The sequence below is a fragment of the Dromaius novaehollandiae genome, chromosome 7, assembly GCF_036370855.1.
Source record: "Dromaius novaehollandiae isolate bDroNov1 chromosome 7, bDroNov1.hap1, whole genome shotgun sequence".
Classification (NCBI taxonomy): Eukaryota; Metazoa; Chordata; class Aves; order Casuariiformes; family Dromaiidae; genus Dromaius; species Dromaius novaehollandiae.
The window spans coordinates 18,337,978-18,363,739 of record NC_088104.1 but is presented as its reverse complement, the minus strand read 5'-3'; the positions used below and the strand labels follow the sequence as shown (position 1 = coordinate 18,363,739).

The window sequence follows — 25,762 nt, the reverse complement described above, 5'->3', positions numbered from 1 at the left end:
CTTGAAACTGAGTGGAGCGGAAATAAATAAAATAAAATAAACTTTTATTGGCCATAAAATTTGAATTTAATTATTTATATGTTGCTTATTTTGGTGGCAAATAACTTCATACCTCCCGTCAATATAAATGCTTTCAAAAAGCATTATTTTGATCTCATGGTAAAAGATAGAGCGGAAATAAGTTTATAGAACATTTTTCAACAATCTTCTCTTTACCTTAGATTGTGAGACTTTGTTTATTCAAGTTCTGTTCCAATGATGGCCTCAAATGAGATTTCAAAATACTTGAAATGTAAAAGGTTATTTATTTTCCATTTTCTAAGAAGTCTTCATACAAAACTCCTGCACACTTATCATAGCAGAAAAGCCTTTAGAGACTTAAAATAAGATACCATGAATTTTATTCTATTTCTCTAAAATCCTGGAAAGCCAATGAGCGTTTCATTGCATTAACTTTTGCAGACGTTTTGCCCATCTGCTTGCTAAAAAGGATGTCTGCAGCCCTGAAGTTAAGAAAGAGCTACTGAAGAAGGTGAAAAGTGCCATTTCGGCTACTGCAGAGAGATTTTCTGGGTACATGCAGAATGTAAGTACCATATTCTCTAGAAACGGTTCTAGTTTGTTCGTTGACAGAAGTTCAGTGCAGTCCAAGCCAACTTCAGCTGTATTTGATAGTGACTTGAACTTCTGATTGAATAAACAACAGTTGTCTGCTGTTTCTTAGAACAGAACTGATATTGCTGAGTGTAGTGGGCTGAAACATAATTCCTCCAATCTCTGTGTGTAAGAGAGAGAGGAAGTTACTGAATGGAACTGTACAAAATTGTTTTCATGAGTTTACTCCATTTCTAGGATGCACATGAGTTCCTGAGCCAATGTCTCGATCAGCTGAAGGAGGACATGGAAAAGTTAAACAAAACTTGGAAGAGTGAGCCAGTGCCTAATGACGATAGTTCACCAGGACGGGCTTCTGATGACCTCTCAGCCACCAAAGTTTATACTTGTCCGGTTATCAGTAACTTAGAGTTTGAGGTTCAGCATTCTATCATTTGTAAAATGTAAGTATGTTTGAGAGTTTCTGTTCATCATAATTACTTTAAAAGATTTGAAAGTGTTTCCATCTTCTGTGACTTTATCTGCAGACTACAACTATAACTAAGAAGTATGCTTTCTCGAAAGCTGGATGTTTAGAAAGTATTCCAAAGTCTAGAAATGCTGTAAACCACAAACCACGCTATTTACTGCTACAAACTTTCTAGAAACCATCTCATACCATTTAGTTCTTCATTACATATTCAGTGTAATACTTCTGTGCTTTTCTTTTTGTGCTGATTGCACAAGAATAGGGATGCAAAGGGGTCTTGACCAATGTTCCCTCTCAGAAAAGGAAAGACGTATTTTTTTTTTTCCCCTGTTCTTTCTAAGGACTTCCAGGGAAAAGCATTCTTTTGGGGTCTCTGTAGGTTATTGCAAGAAAAGATACAAACTGGTGTCTGGCCATTTGTTGTTATGGCCTGTGCAGCGCACACTGCTGAATACTTGCGTTCCATGAAGTTTTCACGGACACAGATGTTTCAGAATATTACTTTGGGTGTGCTGCGTTAGTCCCCTAAAATAATTGCATGTAAATTGCATGTAGGTAATAATTACTGATGACTGTGTTTTCTTCCCCCTCTCCCAAAAACATAGCAAAACGGAGATTTCTTTTTAAATGTGCATGGACTCTAGCATTTTGTTTTTAGAGACAGCTCAAAAGGATGTCTAGGCTTTTCCTTCTGAAGTTGGACTGACTTTTTTTTCCTCTTAAGAATGTTAAATGAATTAGACTTGTTCCACTATGCAGCAGTCATTTTGATTTCTGTATACCTGATAATCTCACCTGTTCAAAGGAGTTTTCACAGTTCAGGGTTTTTTTGGTCTTGCTCTTACATAAATGTTTCTTTCAACTCATAAAGCATCAAAGTGAAATCCCCAAATTCAACTTTGTCACAAGTCTCATACACTTTTGTTCTGATGAGTAAATATACATTTTTCAAGATGCATGTATTTACTAGGAAGAGGTAGAGTTGCTTTAAGCAAAAAAAAGAAAAAAAACTACAAATTTTCATTTATTTCAAGTATATTTGTCATCAGATATACATAAGCATGATTCTTTTCTTTTTTAGGTGTGGTGAAACCGTCACTAAACGAGAACAGTTTAATGACCTTTCCATTGACCTTCCTCGAAGGAAGAAGTTACTTCCATCTCGATCGATCCAGGATTCCCTTGACCTCTTCTTTCGGGTATGTAAGATTTTATTTCTGTTCAGTGTGAATTTTGATTTTGTAGCTCATTGCTAGTTTTTATAGCAGTGACTGCAGGCTTATGAAAATAATTAACTTTGTATTCTTGTGAGATTTGGACATAAACAGTATATAGGAATGTTTTTCTTAAAATGCTGTCTAGACATTAACTGATCTTTAGAATACTGCTGTGAAATAGGTAAATTTATCTGTTTTGTGTTGGAAGAATTGAGGCATAAACAAATATAAACAGGAGAAGGAAGACTGTCAGATTGAGATAATCACTCAGAAATTGTCGCTTCCTCTCCTGGGCTGGAATGCTTCAACAGCTAATATAATTGGTCTAAATTGGCATGGGGGAAAATGGTCACGCAGGTATATTAATTAAAAAATACTTCTAATGCGTGGATGCTCATCTTGTAAGTAGACCTGCAACACAAGGTTTCTGAAAGAAAAAAAAAAAACAAAAAAACAAACAAAAAAAACCCTACCTCTGTGAATTAGTGTTGTATCTTGTTAGTCACGTCTATCAAATCAAGTCTTGTCTTGAAGACACGTGATTTTTTTTCTCCTAGTCCCATTACAGATGATAATTTCTACAAATAGAATAATGTATGTGCTGCTTCTTCTGAAAGCTCATGAAAGACTTTTTCTTATGCTTATGATTTTTTTACTGTCATTTGGCCTCACGATTAAAGAAAAGGACTACAGATATTCGATGTCTAAGTCATATAAATCCAGGACAGAGATTCTTGTCCTTTCGCTGCTTGTTCAAAACTCTGCTCTGATACAGAACATCTGTGACCAGTTTAGGTGAGGATAGCTTTTCAGGAACAAAGTTAGAGCTTTTTGACAAAACTTTATTGCAAATTGTCATCCACCAAAGGCTATTAAAGAGAGAACTGTGTGTGGGAGAGAAAACCAAAAGCCTTGCAAAATTGTCTTCTCTCTTTGGAAGCTAATCTGTCTCATTTGTTGCTATTTCACTGGTCTGTGCAATAGACTTTTGGGGGAAAAATATTTCTCCCAATCTCATTCCACCTGTTACTGTGGATATGTTATCCAATGGTAAGCTTTGCTACCTGTCTTCCTATCAGATGCCCTTTTGTTAGGTCATGTTGAAGATTAATACAATTTTAAGTGTAACTTCTGCCTTGTAGAGTTTCTATGGCAGCCAAAAGTGATGTGCTTTCTGTTAAGGTGTTCGATGGCTTTTTGTTTCACTAGTCATTTTTGTTCTCTTAAATAGGCAGAGGAGATTGAGTATTCCTGTGAGAAATGCAATGGAAAGTCTGCTGTTGTCACACACAAGTTCAATAGGCTTCCCAGGTGAATGCTCATGTCTTCTGTTTCTCTCTTGTGCGGGGAAACACAAGTTATGAAAGTGCAAGTAGAACTGCTTCGGAGAACAAGGCTGGGATAATGGGTAGGATGACATGTGAAGGGGTCAGCATCTGAGAGAGATGCATGCACTGCTGCTTTTCCTGACCCAGTTAATTGTAGGCACAGGTTCCTCATGCTGCTTTTGCATTTCCCTCTAAAGAAGCTCTGTGCGTTGCCCCTTGGGCACCCTCTACAACACTTCTTGTGTAATGACAGGGAGGAAGGAAGGTCTTGTGTTTCTCTCCTTTCCCTTTTCTTAGGGTTTGGGGTAGGGGGAGGGGAAGGCAGAGGCAGTAAGTACATTCTGGAAGTTCAATGTTTTATACTCAGTTGACCTGATAGGCAAGACTGAATTGGAGACATTACTGCCACAAGATATGGAGAATTTTGTTTGGTCAGTTCTTCCTGTGCTGATGTCTGTTCTCTCTGCCTCACTTTGAGGTTTAGTGGCCTGCTCAATACTTTCTAACCTCATTGCTGGGCAGCTGTGGCATCCCTCCATCTGAAATACCTGTGTGTATTGTAGTGTTTTTTTCTGGCCTATAGTGATAATATTCAAATTATTTCCTACCTCTGTCACTGCACAGTAGAAATAATGAGTTTGGTGGGAGCTGCTTGCTTCTGCTTGACCTAAGGCCAAGGTGATGCAGATCAAAGCAGGAAGCCTCTTGAACTGGCAAGAGTCAACCTGACTGCCACTGAAAGGTATCTGTATATCGTTGAAATGATGTGCCTAAACTGAGTCTTGTTAGACAGTTTTACTGACCACAGCTATCTCCCAGAAGGATCTTGATGAAAGAATGCTTTGCTTACACTCCTCACATTCAGGAGCCACCACAACTGCATTGTGTTGCCTACTGTCCGAATGTCCTAAAACATGACTGGTTAGGGGACACCACCTCACGCAAAGTTGGGCGATGGACTAGGAGTGATTAGATCTCTCTTATCAGACAAAAGACAATGCTTTTTTCCCCCCAAGTAACAATCTGTTTTTAAAGTTAGGTGAATGTATTTTGTAAACAGAGCTACTTGGATTTTCAGTAGATTTTCTTTTCTGACTTTTGTCTTGAGCTTAATGCTGCCATTTGTGCCTCTCTCCTATCTTTCAGAGTCCTGATACTTCATCTGAAAAGATACAGCTTCAATGTAGCATTGTCTCTTAATCATAAAGTTGGGCAGCAGGTGGTTATTCCAAGATACTTAACCCTGCTTTCACACTGTACAGAAAGCACTAGGCTGCCGCTGACGCTGGGATGGAGTGCCCATTCTGCAGTGTAAGTGTACGACTCGTGGTTGATCTGTGCCATATTCCTGGGGTTAAGAACATATGCCATGAGGTAAGCAGTGGTTAGATCTACTCCAGAAGAGGCCTGGGTGCTTCACAAGCAGCACAGTTTGATATTTAATTTAACGTTTTTGTTGTGCTGTGCTAGTTTGTAATGATGCCAGCATGAGAATCCATACTGGAAGGAAGTATTATACAAGTGCTAGGAAGACTTATTGAGGGGAATACTCAGAAAGGTGGAAATCTTCACTGTCCTTGGAAAGGAGGAAAAAAAGGAAGGAAAAGGAAGAAGAAAGTTGTTTGTTTTTTTAAAACAAATTACTGACAGAAGTTTTCTTAAAAAAAAAAAAAAAGAAAAAAGAAAAAAATTATGCCTATTGGTGCAAAATCTAGGTTAACCTTCACTTCACAGTACGCTTAACTCTGCTCAGGAGACATAAGATCCTAGCTTTTTCTGCTAACTTCCACTTACACCTCATGCATGTCATTCATTTTTTCATTGTTTTTTCTGTGCCACTATAGTATCTGAGCACTTAACATGGTGAAAGTATTCTCTCCTCCCTGTGATAGTTACTTCTGTACAGCTGCTAGTCCTGAGATAAGGAGATTAAACTTGCTGGTTGTCACACAGGAAGTTTGTAGCAGAATAAGGAATAAGAAAGCCCCAGATCTCTTGTAGTTCCTGACTCGTAACATAACCATGGTAACTGTAGTGAGTTAGGATATATCTGGTACATATGTTGAGCAGTGTGGCACATGTTCTTGTGCTGAATGTTTAGTGGCCTTTGATACCTACATGGATGTTTTCTAACACTTTGCTTTCACAAGAGAAATCTGTACCTCTTAAACATAGCAAACAGGTTAAGCTAACCAGAACAAAAATAACTTAGAGTACACTTGAAACACATTTCCGATGGCTTTTTTTAGTTGTTGAAACTATTCTGGTTGTCAAGTGGGGTGGAGTAGGGTGACAAGGCTGGAGAAGAGCAGTTCTGGTTTGAGGGGGAAGATTGGAAAGTTTCTGCACTGGCAGCCATCTGGTGGATATCTGTGTAGAGATAGTGATGGAACTGGAGGAGCCCATGAAAGGATCAAATGGAGCAGGAAGTTTGTTTAGAAGAATCTAGGTGAGGGAGCAGAAATGGAGACATGGGACATGCCAGAAAACCGGCTAATCCAGACAGCAGTAGGAGACTGTGGTTTGGGAGCAGGGACTCAAGTGTTGGTGGGGGAGAAAAAAAGGAATGAGTTGTCTTGACATGGGAGTCCAAAGCCTTTAATTTGTGAGTTTGTCCCTAAGGGTACATCACTAAGAAATGAATCAAGTTGAAAGGATTACATACGTTTTTGAAAGACTGTTGTATATTTATAGCATCAGAGTTAGTACTCTAAATCTAAGCAATTAGCAAGTACATAATGGTATTCTGCTTATTTCCTTGGCCATAGATTTGCATGCACAGCAGACAAGTAAACACTTATTTTTTGAAGACTGTAACTGCTGCAATTAACACTTTGCTTTTTTAATAGTTCCCGTCCATTGAAAGCCTCCCAAATGGTGAATTCCTGTACTGTAAGCACTTCCACACCTTGTAGGTGAGTTATAGCTCTGAAATACCCATGACTTTGGGTTTCATGGGATAATTTTTAAGATTTTTTTTTTTAATTTATTTTCTAATTCTTCTTTATCTTCTCTCTTTTTATTTTTAGTTTTTCTGTTGTAATAAAATATTTTACCTACTGTCTTTCTTTCATATCTGAGTTTTATTGGTATTACAGGTTAGCTGAAATAAAGATTAATGGCACAATTTGCCTAGTTGACATGGTCCCATTAGTGTTTCTCTTGAAAACCTTCGGAGACTTTTAAGTAAGCAAAGATTACATTTTTCAAGGGGAAAGTGGGTGTCGGAAGAACTGGGTTTAGTTTGTACAGATGATTTGACAATGCCAACCATCTTAAGCTGGCTTGCATTCATAGTTACAAGTCATTTCTAAAGAAGCAAAGTGTTTTCTATTTCTGCAGCCTAGCTCTTTCTTCTTCTCTTATTTATGGAGTCCTGATGGGTGTTCTGGGAACAGGTGGTTAATTCCTTAAGTTTATTTGTAAAGACGAGAAGGCATTATTTTTATAGGCCATTTGAAAGGCCAGTTTTTGACACAGTGGAAAATGTGATAATCACACTGGGTATTTTTGCATTGTGGAATGCATGTAGACCAGATTTCTTAATTTGGCAGAAATTACTGACCCATACTCCCTTGTCTTTTGTTCTATAGAAGTAAGAAGTAATTTTAACACAGTAAAAGCCCAAACTGGAAAACCACAAACATAGTGCAAGTTTGCGATGTTTATATCCTAATAACAATGTTGGAAGTCCTGTGTCCAGCTTGGTAAATTGAAGGAATCCAATAGTTTGTAATGAGTTTTACATGTTACTGTGGACTCAATTAAATGAATATTGTCCAGGTTCGTTAGGCAATAAAGTAGTACAGAATTCTGGCTTGTGAACTTGACTCTGCTAGTTCTTGAAATGAATACCTTGTGAAAGAAAAAAGTAGTGCCTGGGATAACAGCAAGTAGACTAGTCTAATAAATGCATCTTTTGGGTAAGTATGTGGCTATAACTTCTAAGGATATAAGTTGCTATTTCAGACTTGAGGAAGTTATGTCAATCAGCCTAGTAAAAGATTTCTCTTCTAAAACCCCTGCCTGCTGTGTTCATAAACTTACACTGTCATCAGTTGCCCTTTGTTCCCAAAACTGTACTGCCCTCCAATGTGAATGCTGGGTGTAACAGTTCCTTAAATGGTATTTTGAAACAGATTTGTACAATGCTATAAAGTTTTATAGATGCGTTTTTAATTCACAGAAAATACACATTCAAGTCAAAGAGCTCTACAGCACTCTATGTAGATTCTGACAGTGATGATGAGCCATTGAAACGCTCTGTTGCCCACAGTCAAAGGTTGTGTAACATACAGAGTAGAGATCAGCAGCAACTGCACGAAGAGCCGGAAAAGGTAAGGGGAAAAATAGAACCTTCTGTGTACATAAATCTTGTATGTGCTCGTGTCTGGCCTGTGCTTTCCCTAGCATAGACTGCGAGTAAAACTGATGTAAGATAATTTTTTTTCCTAATTAGCACTGTGATGCAGAAAGGGAGTGCTTTGCCATGCCAACTAATTGACCTCTCTGTACAGTTGTCTTGGGTTCCCACTGGAAGCAGAGGTAATTGTGTTGCAACTGCTCTTAAGTTCTTAGGTTATATGTATCAGCTGCTTAGCAGTTTTGAGAGTCCTTTGGGTACCTTTCATTAACAATGCTTCAGGACTGAAATATGGTAGGCTGTCAATAATAGAATAACGCAGGAAAGTTCTTGATTAAATTAGAGCCAGTGTGAACTGGTTTGGGCAATATATATAATTGACGTAACTTCTTGCACATCCAAGCTGTGTCCCCTTTCGAGTACATCGTCTTAAAAACCTTTTAGAAACTGAAGCTAGCAGTCTTTGGAGGTGGGCAGGTAGACGTGTGCAAAGATCCAGCTGCCTGGTGTAAGGGCACAGTTACCTTCAAATTGCTTTTGAGCTTTTTGTTGTGACCAGTGTTGATCATGATGATGATGTTGTGTTTTGTTGTTTGTATGTCTGTGTTTGGCCTTGATCAGGGCAGTGTATTAGCAAGTAGATGAATTGTCCAGGGAAGAGTGATGACTGGAAAGGGCAAGTAAGAAACTTAAAGGATTTTGCTTTGCAGTGCTGTTTTCTTCTATTAGAGGGCTGCAGGCCTGGTGCATAGGAAAGGAGTCCCGTATCTTGACTTTTGTATGGTTTTTTACAATGCTCATGGGATATTTTAATCAAGTAGAGAAAAGTGGTCTTGATGATGGCACCAAGGACAGGCATAAAGCTGGCTGGATAGCAGTATTCAGAGAGGTAGTGCTCCACAGTTTCCAGCCTGATGGGAAGAACAAATCAAGGGGCTGAGGATCCTGATCCAGTCAATATTTAATAAATGATAAAATAGAGAATATGATTATTAAATTTATGTAAGAACCAGAACTGGGGAGGACTCCAAGTGTGTTGAAGCTGAGAACTACAGTTAAGAATGATCTTGAGTCTGAGAAATTGCCTAAAAATAGGAGGGCATTTCAGTAGGGACAGGCTCAGGGTACTAATCTTAGCAGGACTAATCAACTGTGTAAATGCAGGATGGGAACAGCTGGCAAAGTGGTGGGCCTGCAGAGAGGAGCTAAGGGTGTCAGGCTGCTAGAAAAAGGCAAATATTATGGGCTGTATAGACAGAGGCATAGCCCGCAGGCTGCATGAAGTAACCCTTCTTTTTTTCTCAGCATTGAGCTTTAGCTGGAGTTCTGTATCCAGCTTTGGGCTCCAGACTCCAATAAAGTTATAGATTAATTGGGGAGGGGCCAGAGGAAAGAAGTACAAATAGAGGCCTAGAATGGAAGATTTCTGGGGAGACAGCAGAAAAATGAATTTGGGTTGTTCAGTTTAAGGAGAAACCAATGCAGGATGTGTCTTTAAGGAAGGGAAAGAAACAAATGGAAGCATTTGGGTTGTTTTCCATGTCCATGGTGGCTAGAACAAGAGGTAATAGATTTAAATAGCAGTCACTGATTTTTAGGTTAAACATTAGGGAAAGCTTCCAAATACTAAGGATATGAAATAATGGAATGGTTTGCTTTGGGAGAAAGTGGAAAACCCTTTGCTGAAGGTCTTAGGAACAGGGTAGAAAGTACTTTCCTGAGTGACATGTCTATAGCTGGCTCTGTCTAGGTGGGAGAAGTAAACTAGCTTGTCTTTTGCAGTCCCTTTTCTGTATAGAGAAGTATTCCAAACTGTTTTAAAGGATTCTTCTTCAAGTTTGTTTGTGAGGAAGTTTAGGGAATAAAGCCTATTAATTTGACTAGCAAATTAATTATAGTCTTCCCAGGCGGTTGTGGGAAAGAGACAGTGGTGGTGATGATTCCACATACGTGACTTTTTTTTTTTCTTTGTGGCCATGCACATTGGTCACTCCTCAACCACAGACCTGTTCAGCTGTCTGCTGTTGCTAACCATATTCTCTGTCCTCCTACACGTTGTGCTGTGAGGACCTGGTCATGGTCTTTGGAAGTGGCATTACCCCTGCTGCACCAGTAACGTTGGTGTGCTTCTCATAGCAACTGTGTATGTGATTGTATTAGGGACCGAGTAGTTGGTTTGTACAGCCAGTGTATCCGGTGTGTGGCACTGCTTGCAAAACAGTTCCTCCTTGGAGAACAGCAGCTGCATGCAGCAGTGGATTGTAGGGGCAGTAGCAGTTACTAAGCTAGTGTGGACAGAACTGTGACTTCTGTGATGCTTGCCTCTGCAGATAAAATAGTATTTTAAGTACTTTTAAAAATATGCATATTTAAAGCAGCCTGTGTTAGAGCCTAAGCTACTTAAAAACCTATGCAAATAATTTCTAATAGAAAAGTCATATTCAAATAATGCACAGTTACTGCCAAGCCCTTAAAGTCCAGTCACTGAATTAGTGGTAGTTGTTGGCAGAGTGCCTGGAACTAGAGTTTGCTGAAGAGCTAAATCAGTTTTGATGTTAGTAGTTTCCTTTACAGGTGCAGAGAGAGAAGTCAGAAAGCTTAAAAAGCAGGTATTCTGTTTTCTTTATACAATGCATGAATAAATGTGAGGAGAAAGATGAAAATCTGTCCATTTTAAATTTTGGTGGGCATGATGACTAGAAATAAGTGATTTAGTTGGCTAATTTGTTTGCTTATCGATTGATAAGCCAGGCTTAATGCAGAATGTTTGCTACTTAATATTTGTCCTGCTCATCAAAATCTTACTGTTTAAGTAACAAGCAGCAGTAAAAGTACGTATTTTTGTTCATTTTCACCGAGTTCTGTCCAAATGCAGTTTGAAGTAAGACCTAGATAAATATATTCTACTAGGAAATTTATTTTTCACCCTTTTAACTTAATATATGAAAGCAAAGATTAAATAAATATAAGCACATGGTAAGCAGTATAATTGCTTATATGTGTATACATGGAGGTTAACTTCCTGATTGGCAATTAATGTCAGATTGATTGAAATGACTGTATTGGTTGCAAATCAGTATGGTTTAGTAGTTGATGAGTATCTGCTTTAGGAAAATAACTAAAATGGGAATAATGCAGATCAAGACTAAAATGTTTTCCCGTTTTCCATTTTAAAGTCATTCTACTCTTCTTTGGAAAAAATAAGTCCCCCTTTCCTCGACGGGCTGCTTTCTTACTTGATTTGCAGAGGTTTTTTTTACTGTCTCTTCCCCCCCACCCCTCATCAGATTTCTTATGGCAAGTCTGCGGCATGTTTTGAAAAACCTATTTTTAATTCCTCCTTATACCAGCCCAAGTTCAGTTCTTGTTCCTCCATCCCTGGATTCGAGCTGAATTACTCTCATGTTGCTCTTCATCCTGCTTTGTTACTGAACTTACAATTCTATTACTTGTGCCTCAGTATTTTAGCACTGAGTTGCCAGAGGCTTGAGGATTCATCAGAACTTGAAGGTGGAACACATGTGTTGAAGAAAAGGAAGGAGAGGGGAAGGGTTGTCTTGCATATGTTAATCCACAGGGCCTGTAAAAACTGGTTGTAGTTTATAATTAAATATCATTCCTTGGAGTGAATGTAGTTACAAAGGTTGTGTCTCCATTGAGTCTCATAACTATCTGTTTAATGTTGACAGAGCCAAACTCCCACTCCCTAGGGTTAATCAAAAAGAAAAAAAAAACCTCCACAGCAATGCAAAGCTCATGTTATATACCTGTTTATTCAAGCATTTAATCATGACTCCATTCATCTCTAGGTTTCAAAAAGAAGTAAAATGGAGTGTGATAAACCAGAGCTAGGAAGTACTGGTTTTGATGGGATGAGTGAAGATGAGCTGCTAGCAGCTGTCTTAGAGATTAGCAAAAGGGAAGCTTCTCTGTCTCTGAGCCGTGATGAAGATAAGCCCACAAGCAGCCCAGACACTGGTTTTGGAGAGGATGAAATTCCAGAATTGCCAGAAAACCTGGAATCTGTGGAGGTGGAGAAACCCAAAGCAGCATTAGAATCGGGTAAGGTGAAGTAACTGTCTTACCTTGGGCCCACAGCGAGCTAAAGCAGGTCACTAATGACAGCAGATTAGCAGAAGCTGGATGCACACGTCTTGCTGAAACTGCCTGAGCTGCTCAGAGTTTTCTTATGCTTTCCGTGTGTGTGTATAAATCTTCTAATTCATTGAACTGTGAAAACATATTTTCTTATGATATCTATCACCTCTCTGATAAAGGTAAGGTCATCTTCAGAAGTCATTTCCATTTTTCTCTCTCCTGTTTAACACATGCATCCACTGGTTTCCTTACCAGAGAATTCAAATTACTAAGATTTGGCCATATTTGGAACTTAATCCTGCATAATAGGAGAAGATTTAAAATTCTATAGCTGCTGTAGCCTGGGCATCATGGTAGCAATGTTCAGGTTGCTGGTGTGTAAGAGTGATATCTACAGTAGATAAGACTAGAGTAATTTCATAAATGTAGTTATTTTCTTCACCAGTTACTGATGAATTTAGTGCCATCTCTATTTTTTTATAATACTATTTATGTGTTGGTAGACCCTTCAGCATAGAGACTCAGCCTGCATTTTCAAATTGTGGCCTCTGACCCAGAAATGTAGTTAACTACATGGAGTCTCTGGTCTCAGTATGGGGAATTGTGATTCTTCCTTTAGCTGGCTGAGAAAATTGAAGTGTTTGTCTTTTGATGTGTGCTACATGCTTTCAATCAGATTTCTAATTCCACTAGCCTGGGAATAGAGGCAAATAATATGCTTTCCTTTTCATCTAAGAGCTAGGAAGTTAAATTTTAACAAAAAAAAAATGTTATCAGAAATTGGACTTGTTTCACTGGACAGCTCTTAAACTTTCATGTTGGAAGGGAGCATTTAAGAAAAGTAGGTCTATGATTAGCCTTGTTTGCACACTCCTGTATATACTCTGATGTTACCTACTGTTGTGTAAAAGAAAGATATGTGAGTGTTGCTACATAAATATCTTTACATTTTCTTTGGAAAGTACAATGTAATTATTTGAAGGCTACAGTGTGACACTTAAGCAAAAAGTGTATGTTTATTAGAAATTTTTGTTTTTTCTGATGAAGAATTTAGTTTAACACTCAACATTGCATTCAGCTTTCTGTATTTGAATGTGTATGATCAAAAACAAGCCAGTGCTATTGTAAGCATATGGATCCAGATGAAATATGTATTTGTGTATTTTGAGTTACCAGTTTATGGCAGATGAAAGTAACACATCATGAGTTCACAATCCTGTGTTCTATTTAAAGGAAACTTTAATTGCAAAGGATGCTTTGCTATGTCAGACAAGATGATTCTAAATACAATGATTTTAACTTGGTCCATTTTTGCTGTTGCTAGTAATCAGGTATTTTTGTGAACACTAAATAATTTGTGGTGCTTTCAAAAAAGGCTGAAGGATAAGACCTGGCTAATTTAAATATGACAAAAAGTGTCTTTTCTCCTGCTTGATCCTCACACATGAGTCAGAGTATTTCTTCTAAAACTGAAAGTCTTCAAAGGTCATGTAATAAATTCTGGATTTTTTTCATTTATCTTAAGAGGATTAGACTGATGGATTGCAGTTCTAGTTCTGGTGGTCTTACGTTTAAGAGGTCACAGATGCTGAGAATCTGCCTTACGTAATCCTTGCCAATAACTAATGGAACAGATGCTGAAGTCTGCTTTTCTACTACAGGGCAAAACTAGGAAGTTTCATGTTGGTACATGATAGCTGTCGGAGCAGGTCCTGGCTCTTTCTCAGCTGTAAGCAAACGGAGGAATGAAAGTGTCCTGCAACTGGGGAAGATGCATACAGTGACTGAGCGAATGTTCATTCCAGTACCTTGTAAAAATTGTTTGCTTTGAAGGTGGACTACAATTTTTAACCTTCTTGCACTTTTAAATCTGTAGATATTATTCACGAGTTTGAGTTATTAACTGAAGCAAAAAGTTGATAAATCTAAACAGTGTTTTTGAGATTTGCGGTTCCCTCTTTCTTAAAGATGATTTAGCTTTAATTGTAGTTTCATCTGTAGCACTCAGAAGTATAACATGCAAAGCAAATCTAATTTTCCTAATCCAGGATTCCTTCTAGAGAAATTCCAGCTGTGACAGGTGTCAGCTACACAACTGCAGGAGTCTAGTGCTGTGTGACATCTTCCTTTAGGGAAAGTTGTTGTTTTTCAGTACATGTATAAAGACAAGCAGATTTGGGGATTAATCACATGATTCATCTTACACCTGTTAAAATAACTGTAATACTCCCTTTTGGAACTTTCTTCATTTGACTTTTGGGTATTTTTTATGGCCAGTGATCATTCCCTGTCAATAGATGTCACTGTGCTGCAACAATTGTGGTGGATTTAGCTGGTAATAAACAAGGGACCCAGAAAAGCATAACTGTACTTTCTGCTTCCTCAGGTCCTGCCAATTTCACTGAGATAACTAAAGATTTTGATGAGAATAAGGAAAACAAAACTCCGGAAGGCTCCCAGGGAGAGGTTGACTGGCTGCAGCAGTATGATATGGAGAGAGAGAGGGAAGAACAAGAACTTCAGCAGGCACTGGCTCAGAGCCTTCAAGAACAAGTAAGAACTAAAGCTTGCTTCCCTGAGTTGTCTTCCCCGACACTGGCAACCTGATGGCTGAAGGAAAAATTACCCTGTGTTTATACAGTAAGGGGGATATGTTTAGGTGCATTTTGTGTGTGTTTTGGAAACCATACCATACCACAAACTTCCAGATTTCTTAAATCTTTCCTTGCACATTTTTATACAGGCCTGTAATGTTATATAAAAATGATGATAAACTAAACTCTTACTAGCTGTCATCTAGAACTGACAAGCACACCCTTAGCTTCCCTGTAACTTGCTTCTTGCCTGAAGGCCAGCAGTGAGAGAAGCAGATTCCAAAGCAAAGGGTAAGAAAGACCTTACCAGGTCTGGCTAAAGATCTGTCTAGCCCAGTACCTTATTTTTGGTAATAGCCAACAAGGTATGCTTAGTGAAGAGTAAAGGAACAGAACAATAATATGATGATACTTCCCATAATTAAATTAGAAAAAGGCTCACGAATCATTTAGACCGAAAACGGTGCTTTAAATTGGACTTGGAAAGAATTGAGATTTTGGGTAGTGTGCTGACCATCTATATTCCACTCGAATTCCAAAACTTGAAACTGATGACTGAAAGTTCAACTCACCCCTGCAGAATAGAGCAAACAGGTAGCCAGGTCTTTAATCTTTAAACAGGCACCCTCATCTGCTCTCTCCAATACTAAGACTGTTGTGGTTTTCCCTGTGAGATCTGATGTTTCCTTGGGTTTTGGATTTTCTCTCCCTTTACTCATAATGAGGTTCTGGTTGGTGTGTTACATGCCAGATGTAGCTTTGATTCAGCTATGCTGAAAAGTTTAACAAAGATTCCCAAGTGCTTTAGAAATAGTGGAATAAAAGGCCTTGTGCTAATAATGTAAAACTCCCTTTTATATGCTGTTCTGGTACAGTTCTGAAATGAAAATCTGCTATTCTACTGATTCAGGCATGAAAATGTGGTAGCTGTGGTTATCTTGATTTGAAATGTGTAGTTAAGGGATTTGCGTTCAGGTGCATTCAAACCCTGAATTAAGAAGCTCGCTCATTAAATATTACTGACTGGCTTGCTGGACCGTTGTAGCCCTGAGCTTTCGGGGGTGCTGGGAGGAACAGGGGCATGATATTATCCAAAAATTAGAAGGGTTTGTTGGCAGACTTGAGGTTTCTTTGCTACTTGTTCATGCTAATATTTTTAATACCCTGGTGTTCAGTGGTGTCTTTTTTTGCATCCTGCCTTTGTGAATTGCACATGTTACATTGAACCATAGACTCTACTTTCAAATGGCTTAAAAATAATAAAAGCTGTCAGGATTTAAGGCTCTGTCCTCAGTTAGCTTTGGGCAGAAAAAGTCTAAATTTTACCAAAGTGTGAGGAGCTTTGTGTGTAAGTGACAGCTTTCCTTAGCAAAAGGTTGCAAATTCATTCAGATGCTTTTCAAATTAATGATCCAGAGAAAGTGTTCGGTGTTGCTGGAGACTTGCTCTGCTGCATACCAAGCTTCAGGAGCTTTGACGGGCCTTAATGAAGGTTTGTCCCAGGTTCTGTCGCACTGGAACATTGGACTCTCGCTGGTTGCAAACATTCCTTCACATGGAACCTTTAATTTACAATGTCAGGTTTGTTGTAGAAACCAGAGCAGCACAGTTTCAGTGGAAAAAGAGCACCACAAGAATTTTAAACAGTAAAGTATCTCAATGAGCTAAGTTTTGTTCTCTTCCCATCAGGAGGCGCGAGAACAAAAAGAGGATGATGACCTTAAACGAGCCACAGAATTAAGTCTACAAGGTGAAACTTATTTAACTTCCAGTATGTTGCTTTTGAGGGAAAATAGATCTGTATGTGTGAGTGCAGCTCCTGAATGTCTGTAAGACAGCTGGGATTTCATGCTTTTTTGGCGTGTGCTTAATTGTATTTGGCTTCACTTATGTCAGTTTGTCTTGCTCTCTGTTGCGGAAGCAAGTGCCAGGACAAACTCTTAGAATGAAAAATGACTTTTTTCATTCTTTGAGTTTTTAATATTTTATATATATAGTGAAATGGACCTTGAAATTTTGCATTCCTAGCAGAAGCCAGCATGCTAATGGCTCTAGTCACAACATAAGGATTATTTCTTACTCGCATGGATATTTTAGTGCTGATTAATGTACTGGCCTTGCCCAGGAAAATGAATAAGTGCTCTATCTCTCTGATACAGAACGAGAGGGAGACAGACCTCATTGCAAGGTATAGCTGTTGGCAGGGGGAGGAACCACCCAAAATATACTCTTTTCCAAAACCAGACGGTGTGGTGAGCCTCAGGCACTGTTTAACATTTGTGCGAGACTAGCATGCGAGTGATTTCATATAATCTGGCAGAGCAAAGCATAACAGAGAGAGAATTCCTGCTCTGAAAAGGGAGAGGGAGTGGTAACGAAGTATTGTGCTAAGATACTCTTAGTTGCTCAGGCACCTTTAAAGGCTCTTAGTTATTGCTGGATGAACCTGTGTCTGCTTCTCAGTAGGAATGAGTTGAATGGGGTTTAAACATACCTCAGCCTGTTGGCAGCACGGTTCTGAGTCCCCTCCTGTGAGGAGCTCCAGCAGATTTGAGTGCCCAGCCTCTCCCGGGTCTTCCCTGATTAGTGGCCTGGAAGAATCCAAGGCTAGAAATCCTGCCATCTTATGATTTGCAGTTGCTTGACTGAGACGTGAACATTGCCTTGTTCTTTTCGGTTTGCTACCATGTCATTTGTAATGGCATCAGCTGGTGGTTGTTGAAGGAGATGCTAATAATCTTTGACGTAAAACTGTTAGTATTTGTCTTAGAAAGGTTCACAGTGGTGCTGTAATCAAAGACCCACTAGTCATCCAATAACCAACGGTGAAGTGGGGTTTAAGAATACTTGTGGCAAATGCTTTGTACAGAGACCTACTTAAATGGCTGTGTTTCTTGGCTGTAGTCTAGTTTACATAGCCTGAATAAAGTGCATGGAAGCCAACAGTAAAATATTCTCAGTTAAAGGGATTTATCTGTAAACTTCCTGAGAAGATTAAACTAATCCAGCATCTGATGATTCAACAGAGAAAGCAGCAAGAATCTCTTTGGCAAAACATCTCCATCCTAGCTGGCATGATTGTGTCTTTTAAAATAAAAAAATCAATTCTGAGCAATGTCCTGTTAATCAGAAGTTCTCATTCACCCAGGACTTCACAGCTTTCATTTAGCTGGAGAAAATGTAGCTGCTACTTCTAATGAGTGCTGTACAAAATCTTAAATTAGTTGGGTAGCTGCAGAATCCCAGGAAGTTTGGAACAGTGTGTACAGGGAGCAGTGGTGCCTTCCGGCTCTTTACAGAAAGCTGCCTGCATTTTGCTCAGCCAAGCAAACTGGAAGTTCCTGCAGTGAGCGGCCTTCTTACCATCTAAAACAATAAAAAGATGCCTGCTGCCAGCAGTAGCAATTTGATGCCAGTTTTAATTGAAAAATGCACTTTGTTAATGCAACTTATAGTTAAAACTGTAATTCATAGCTTCTCACTGCAGAAACTTACAGTTCACTGACCAAACTGGCTGTAATTCTTCTAATGTAGGTTCTGGCTGCAGACCACCAACACTTTACAGCCAACTGGATGTCTGACCACTCTTTTATCATTCAGCTGTCATTGTCACAGTGCCCTTTTACAAAAGTATGAGAGAAAGTATGCTAAAATGAATTCCATAGTCTGAGGTCTTTTTCTTAATTAATGCTCTGACAAGCTGGGGAAGGGAGGGAGAGAGTTCTCACTTGGAAATTCCAACATGTCTTGCTTTGCTTAGAAAGGAGGCTTGAAACTTTAGCACTTTATTGCGCTTGCTTACGTGGGTGAATATATCCCAACCTGTTGTGAATTCCTGTGTGTGCCGTGGATTCTCACACAGTATCATTGTTTCCATACTGTTTAGAGTTTAACAGCTCTCTCCTGGACAGCGTTGGCTCTGATGAAGACTCTGGGAATGAGGACGTTCTTGACATGGAGTATTCAGAAGCTGAAGCAGAAGAGCTTAAAAGAAATGCTGAGGTGGTGATCTGTGATTTCAAGAACTAACTGAGAGATATAGCTCCTCTTTATTGGCAATTTAGCATTTGAGGTTTTTGCTACAAGATGTGCTTGTTTAGTCTCAGAAAAGCCCTTTGTGATGATAAGTGCATGGTGGAAAATATCCAGCTGTAAGACTCTGCCTTATTGTATTTAAAAAGAAAAAAATGCAGAAACTCTGGGTTTCTCTAGGATGATGTGGGTAATATAGAGAAGGAAACATTAATTTTATATCAGAAATGTTGCACTACGTGAAAAACATTTGGCTGGAATTTTTACTTACAAAGAAGGAGTATTTTAGCCAGCATAGCAGCTTAGTTGTGATGCCAGAGGTTATAGATCCTGGGCCAGCAGATGTGAGAAGGTGTGGCAAAACTGTTCGCATCAGGTGAAATGTAACCATAAACCAGGTTTTGCTTGCTGCCTGGTAACACTCTCACACAGCAGTGTTGAGAGACTTCCCTGGAAGCCTCAGGGGAAGGAAAGCTGTGCAGAGTAGAAAAGGTTAATATTTATAAGTGGAGTTTCCGTGCGCAGTTCTTATTTTCTTACCAATTCCCTTCCCTTAAACCAAGAGTTATATTTTAAGAGTATTGTCAGTGAATTGTATCAATTGAGTTTTCTGGTCAGAGAGGATTTAAAAAAAAAAAAAAAAAAAAAAGCCAATTGCTATCACTTAGTTTTATTGCCAGTGAATAGACGGAGCATGCTTCCTGCATGCAAAGAGGGCACTGTCTGCTGGCACTACAGGTGCAGGGCGAGAGAATCTGGGCCGCATATCCAGGCTTAGCTGTTAAATCTGTGTACCGTTATCAAGAGTATACTTTTAATCTTTTAAAGTCAACATGGTGTTCCCTTTTTGTTTTTCTGTGTTTATTTGGTGGATTTGATTCTGACATCACTGGGAGTTACTCAGGAAATGGTTGTTTAGAAAACTTTGTAGTATGGAGCTCATGACAGCATATGGTCTGAGTGGCTTCTTTGCATTCCATCGGCGTACTGAAAGATTAAATAATTTTGGAAGCTGTCCTTGGCTCTCAGAGGACTCTTCATTTGCTCTGATCCAGAGTGTCTGTTTCTGTGTTCCTCGGTTGGCTTGCAGCTTTGAATACAGTAGTCAAAGCGCATATCCCAGGTATAAATCATGTTGCCCGTAAACTACATGGGATGAAAGTAAATGCCTAAAAGCTTTAATTGTACTTTATTCTTAGACAGGAGAGCTTCCTCATTCCTATCGTCTCATCAGCATCGTCAGTCATATTGGAAGCACGTCATCTTCAGGTAAAAGATACCATATTTTATTTTTTGTATCTTAATCTAGATTAAAAATCTGTGATACAAAATTAATATAGCAGGATTATTTGCAGAGAGGAATATTTCTAAGATTGCATTTATAATTAGTGCTAGTGGGCAAGAGTATTAATTTAGCTTTTGTAACTTGGGCAACAGAGCAAATCTTTCATAGTGGCTTGCTGACAAAGGAGGAGGGGGAAGGTGTCATGGTCCCCAACTGTGACGCCTGGATGAAGTACTGCTTATGGGATCCATGTAGTTGTTTGTGATTGCTATCAAGTCATTGACCAGGAAAGGTAGAGGGACCAGGGTCTTCAGGGTGTTTAGGCATTTAAATCTGAAATAGATCGTTGGACCAGTATATCTAAAAACAGCTTACTAGTTGAACTGGCAGCATTTTCTGTTTTTTAAGGTCATTATATCAGTGATGTCTATGATATCAAGAAGCAGTCCTGGTTCACCTATAATGACCTGGAAGTGTCTCGAACTCTAGAGGCCACTGTTCAGTGTGACAGAGACCGAAGTGGCTACATCTTCTTCTACATGCACAAGTAGGTATCTTGGGGGAATTTTGGTATCAGTAGTTATCTGCTATTTGTGAGGCAGCGTGCATCTCTTCTTCCTCTAGTCCTCTTTGGTGGAGATGAAAAAGTATCTCCGTGTATTTGTTAGAGGAAATTCTAGTCAAAATCACATGCAAGAATGACAAAAATGAAGTGCTGTAACGGTTCAGTGGCATAGAATTGTCTGTTAGTAATATATGGGGTTTTAACAAGGTGCATTAAATCATCTTTTAAGGGGATTTGGTGTCTCAACTACACATTATTTGCACCAAGAGTCATAGTGTAGCTAGGGTTTTTTCCTTGCTTGTTATGATACTTATGCCATTATTCCTCCTCTCAGTGGCTGTATTGTTGCAGCTATACTGGTGTTGGAACATGAGTAAGATGAGGTTTGTAGGTAGAAATAGTATCTTTTTGGGCATGCGGAACTGAAGAAGGGCCTTTGTGCTTGAAAGTTTGACTCCTTTTTCTGTCTTCACTGATTGCTCTAATAAAAGATATCACTTTATCTACAAACTGTGCTTTGTATTCCTTCTGATCTTTTTACTAGCACTCTTATTTTCACTATTGTTACAGTTCTCTGAGGTTTACCAGTGATCTTACTCATCGTAATAATTTGGGGGAGGGGGAAGCTTCAGGATTCAAGGAGCCTTGCTTAGAGATAGATAAGACACCTTTCTCTGCCAGGATCCATGACGCTTGTGGATTAAATCGAGTTGTTGAGTTTTTTGAGGGTTTTTTTTGTTTGGTTGGTTTTTAGTGGTTTTTTCACTCACTTCCCTCAGGGCGGTCTTACGTAGCGGTTTGTTAAATATACGTTTCACTATTGGTCTTCTCTGTGTTACAGGGATATCTTCGATGAGTTACTAGAAACAGAAAAAAATGCACAGCCACTTAGCATGGAAGTAGGAAGATCAATTCGTCAGCCTCTGTGAAGAGTAAAACACCTTGTTCCTCCTGAGGAACAAGGAAGATTCTGAACTTGTGCCAGACACAGGAGTAACAAACAGCTCAGGGCCAAAACAAGAGACAAAAGGTAGAAATGCGGAACGCTCAGTTTGTTGAACCATCTGTGCAAGTCTTGGGCCCGAACCACACTTTCAAACCTTGACATCCCAGAGCGGTCCTCCTGTGGTGAAGTTTTTATTGTTTCTCGAATAATTTTGTCAGCATGGAGCCTTAAAGAGTTGCATCAAGCCACAAGACTACAGCTGCTCATAAACTGATAAAACAATAGTGCAAAAAGAGACTCGACTTTAAAAGCCCATTCACCTGAGAGACATGAGTGGGGAAGATATACATATCACTTGGCATTTTTTTTTTTCTCCAAGAGCAATTTAAGCAATAGATTCTGTAACCTGGCGTGTATTGTGTTAGTAATATTCACTGGAAACCCAGATCACTGAGTATGCTATTGCCAGTCATCTCACTAACTGGCATTTTGGAATCACTCAAGCTGATGCATCTTGGCATTCATGGGTTTGTAAGTGCTCTGTTATTTACATGCAGTCCCAGGAAACAAACTGTCGGTGCTGTGGAATGTATTGCATACCTGGTGGCAGCTCTGTCTTTTTTACACCATTCACTGTCATCCTCCTTTAGAAATGAGATTATATATGTGATTTCTTTTATTTTAAAAGTTTTATTATTTGATTGCATCTTCTTCATAGCATTGTTGCATAAATACCATTTAGAGAGGAGACCTCTCTTTCAGTGTGCAGTATTTCACACAAGTTATATTGCTTAGGGCTGTTTTGATTTAACTCTGACTGAAGGCGCTGGGGAGGTAGATGAACACCTGGAGCAGATTGTGAACAATAACAGGAGGTGAACAACAGCCACTTTTTCATCTTGCATTCTGGGAGGATGAGAGTGTTCTGGCATTACCCTTTCTGTGTGTGCCTGGGCCATCCTGAAATGGGAACTGTGGAAAAAGGCTGGGTCTGCAGGGTGTTGCTTGGCACTTGAATTGCTCTTTGATTGAACCATGGTCTTGCCTTGGCTGTCTCTTACCCAGGAGTTGGAGATGGTTTTTACTGCACCTATTTGTCCGCTGGGTTTTTTTTAAGGAGTACGGTGGGAGAAACTAAACCAGGTGGAAAGCTTTTGAAAAGCCCATGTTCAACATTAACAGAACACGATTAGGGAGAGGCGTTACGTTTTATCCTATTTAGAGACATGATGCTCATTTTATAGCTTGTTTCAGCAGAGAAAAAAAAAAGCCTAGTGACTTACTTTTTTTAGCACCTTTGCACTTATTTAGCAGGGCAGATGTTTCCTTTAGCTGGCATTTACTCAGTTCAGAGAAATTGTTGCTACTAAGCAGAGTAGTTGCTGTTTGGGCCTCTAGTTCTGATTTTTGCAGCTTGAGTTTTAGAGGTGAAAGACTTATTTAAAAAAAAAAAGAGAGGAAAAAAAAAACACATACAAACCTTTTTTGCTGTCAAGATAATTTTGGGGTTTTTTAAACTATCATTAGGAGTTTCTCAGGAATAAATCAACTGAAGCAAAGTAGACAGAACCACCAGTTTAGAAGACAGCAGGCACCTCTTTCATGGGCGCTTCCACACTAGAGTTTATCCCTAGCAGGCTGGCATAGGGATGCTTCCTCAGTGGCCTCTTCTTGCCTCTGTGCGCAGCAATGAGCTACAGCCATCGCCACCGATAGTCCTGTGCAAGCAAAGTACTTTGGGGACCCTAGTGTGATGAAAAGACCGACTGACCTTCCAGTCCACGTCTCGGATGAGCCTGGTGGACCTGGTCAGAGTGACATCTTTCTGGTTTCCAAGCTAGGAACGAACCTTTAGTTGTAAACATGACAAAGCATTTATCTTGTAAGATGCAGCCCAAGTGGGTATATATGTTAATTTATTACAAAGCATTATACTTTTATATTGTCGATGTTAATTTTGGTAGAATTCCGGGCGATGGGAAGAGGAGGTGACGCAGGAATCGCCCTTTGTTGAACTGATCACCTCTGTCCCTGGAGATGTGATGGACTGCTCCGTCCAGAGGGCAAAGCCATTTCTGCCAAGTGCATCGTATGCTAGTGCTGTAAACAACTAGTATACTTACAGTATCAGAAGTCAGTTCTGCTATTTTGAGGGGCAAGGATGTTTTTCAAGGCACTGCACTCGAGATCAGTTAATTTATAATAAAAACAACCATTGCCCAATATTTCAGTGCACCAATTTTTATGTAAACCAGTTTTTGTTTGGATCAAGGTGAGAAAGCTGATGCTTGAAACCATGCTTCCTTGCTTTATGGAAACAAAGTTCGTGTTTATTCTAGCCATTAAGAATTAGCAAATGTCTGTTAATTACTTTAAGCTTTTTTTGGCAGGTGGCAGCTCACTTGAACCCTCACCCCGGCAGGAGTGTCCGTGGGGTCTCTCTCGCTGAGACCAGCTTTCTCTCTGTCCAGGAGCAGTGAGGAGGAAAAGGGGTGTTTAGTTGTCCCGGGGTGTCCTGTATGACAGCTCTCCCGTGCAGGATGATGGGTCTCTCATGGTCTATGGGAACAGCACACTAGGGTACTCCGTGCTATGACTTTTGCACCACTCACGCTGTGTTGCAGTAGTAAATTCGGTCGGGTTGGCCCTTTCAGGTGCCATACCCGTACTGGATTATACGTATCTGGAGAGAGATGTTTACAGCCCCTTAACGCATGCAGGCTGTTAGCGCTAGCTGTTGGGGCCTCCCGGCCCTTGCCGCAGCGGCAGCACAGATGCCTTTGCTCTCAGGCCAGCCGGGAGGCGGAGGGGTCCTCAGGCGGCAGTGCGGCGGGACAGCTTGGGACCGTCTCTCTGAAGCAATGGCGGTCTGAGAGGTGTGTCACAAACCATTCTTTGGCTTTTCCTCAAACATACAGAGCAGCGGTTAAACATTTACCTGCTCCTGAATCAGCTTAGTTCAGTCCAAGTGTGGCTCAGCATACAAACACAAGGAGCTCCCATCTTGCCTTCCTCTCTCCCCTTCATCATCTGACTGCGATAATTTGGTCTTGATTTACTCCACTCTAACCATTCTGATGACTGTAAAAACATTTGTATCAATGAACTGGAAGTTGTGCACGAGCCTCTGCCAAGCGTGGGGAAGGAGACTGTGCGGAGCCTTTGCAAAGCGAGGACCAGTTTCCCCCCTGGAGCCGCAGCCTGCGCTGGGGGGAGTAGGGAGAGCAGAGCAGGTTGTCGCCTGTAACCACGGTATCACCTGCCACCGCCTTTTCAGCATGGCACAGATTAGCTAGAGGCTGCACATTTCCCTCCATGCCCCTTGCGGTCGAGGGGGCTGGACAGGGTGCCTGGCGCGGGCTGGGCAGCGGGGAGCATGCGGCATGGCTGATGGCCCAGCCCTGTGCTTTCTGCCGCCCTTCTCCCCGGCTTTGGACATCTGTGAGGATCACTGTGCTTTGGCGGAGGACCTGGGGGGGGCTGGAAAGAGCTAGTCTGTTTTGTTTCAGTAGAGCTAATTATCCCTGTAATCCACTGCCAAAGAGAGAAAAAGGGGTGCGGGACCCCTGGCAGCTACTGTCCGCTTAGCTCTGCTCCTTGACTCCAGCCTTACTTGGTGAAGCCGGGGGGTTTCCAGGTGTGTGCCTGTGGGTGAGGACCTGCTGCAAGGGTTACCACGTGCCTGGGTTGGTTTCTGCGCTCTGAGTGACTTTTGAATTTGTTACACTGTTGATATGGAGCAGCACTTCTCTGTGTTTTAGCAGACGTATTCCTCACTATTCGTTACAGTTTTTGATCTTGGGTTCCCCCCCCACCCCTTTTTAAATGATATGTAGATAGACTTTTGTGAAATTAAAACCTCTTTATTAACCCTCTCCTGGTTTGGGATCTTCTTTCCTTGAAGCCTCAGCTGCCTCAACCCCCAAAAGCGCTGGAGCACCACCATTCTGCCTGCGTTCAGCTCCTGCGCTTCCCTCTTATCAGCACCTGGGACTTTGCTCTGTCGCCCAGTAACATCCTGCCTGTGTTTCCGGTGCCTCCCAGGTTGCAGTTGCAGAGCCCAAGGGGGAGGAAAATGCACTTGTCGCGGCTGGAGAGGGGGTGCAGGAACAAATCCTGGCGCCTTGTGCAAAGCCTCTTCTGAATGCCTGCTGCTCTCCCTGCAGCCCTGCCTGCCTTACCAGGAAAGCGTTGTCCCCTACCACCACCCCACTGTCCCTGCGGGCAGCGGGCATGCCGTCCCCGGGGCC

The 25,762-nt window shown here is 40.5% G+C and overlaps 1 protein-coding gene across 2 annotated transcripts in view; it reads left to right on the top strand.

Annotated features, from left to right (window-relative positions):
• USP37 (ubiquitin specific peptidase 37) overlaps positions 1–25,387 on the top strand; it is a 38,553-nt gene extending 13,166 nt beyond the window's left edge. For both annotated transcript variants that reach the window (XM_064514783.1, XM_026095240.2), the window contains exons 11-24: positions 463–586; positions 853–1,058; positions 2,166–2,283; positions 3,533–3,612; positions 4,776–4,940; positions 6,479–6,544; positions 7,816–7,966; positions 11,802–12,054; positions 14,477–14,643; positions 16,374–16,434; positions 18,571–18,686; positions 19,916–19,985; positions 20,410–20,548; positions 21,408–25,387. In XM_064514783.1, the coding sequence (XP_064370853.1) occupies positions 463–586; positions 853–1,058; positions 2,166–2,283; positions 3,533–3,612; positions 4,776–4,940; positions 6,479–6,544; positions 7,816–7,966; positions 11,802–12,054; positions 14,477–14,643; positions 16,374–16,434; positions 18,571–18,686; positions 19,916–19,985; positions 20,410–20,548; positions 21,408–21,495 (1,804 nt within the window). In that variant the 3' untranslated portion in view covers positions 21,496–25,387. The remainder of the gene's footprint in view (positions 1–462; positions 587–852; positions 1,059–2,165; positions 2,284–3,532; positions 3,613–4,775; positions 4,941–6,478; positions 6,545–7,815; positions 7,967–11,801; positions 12,055–14,476; positions 14,644–16,373; positions 16,435–18,570; positions 18,687–19,915; positions 19,986–20,409; positions 20,549–21,407) is intronic.
• The last annotated feature ends 375 nt before the right edge of the window (positions 25,388–25,762 follow it).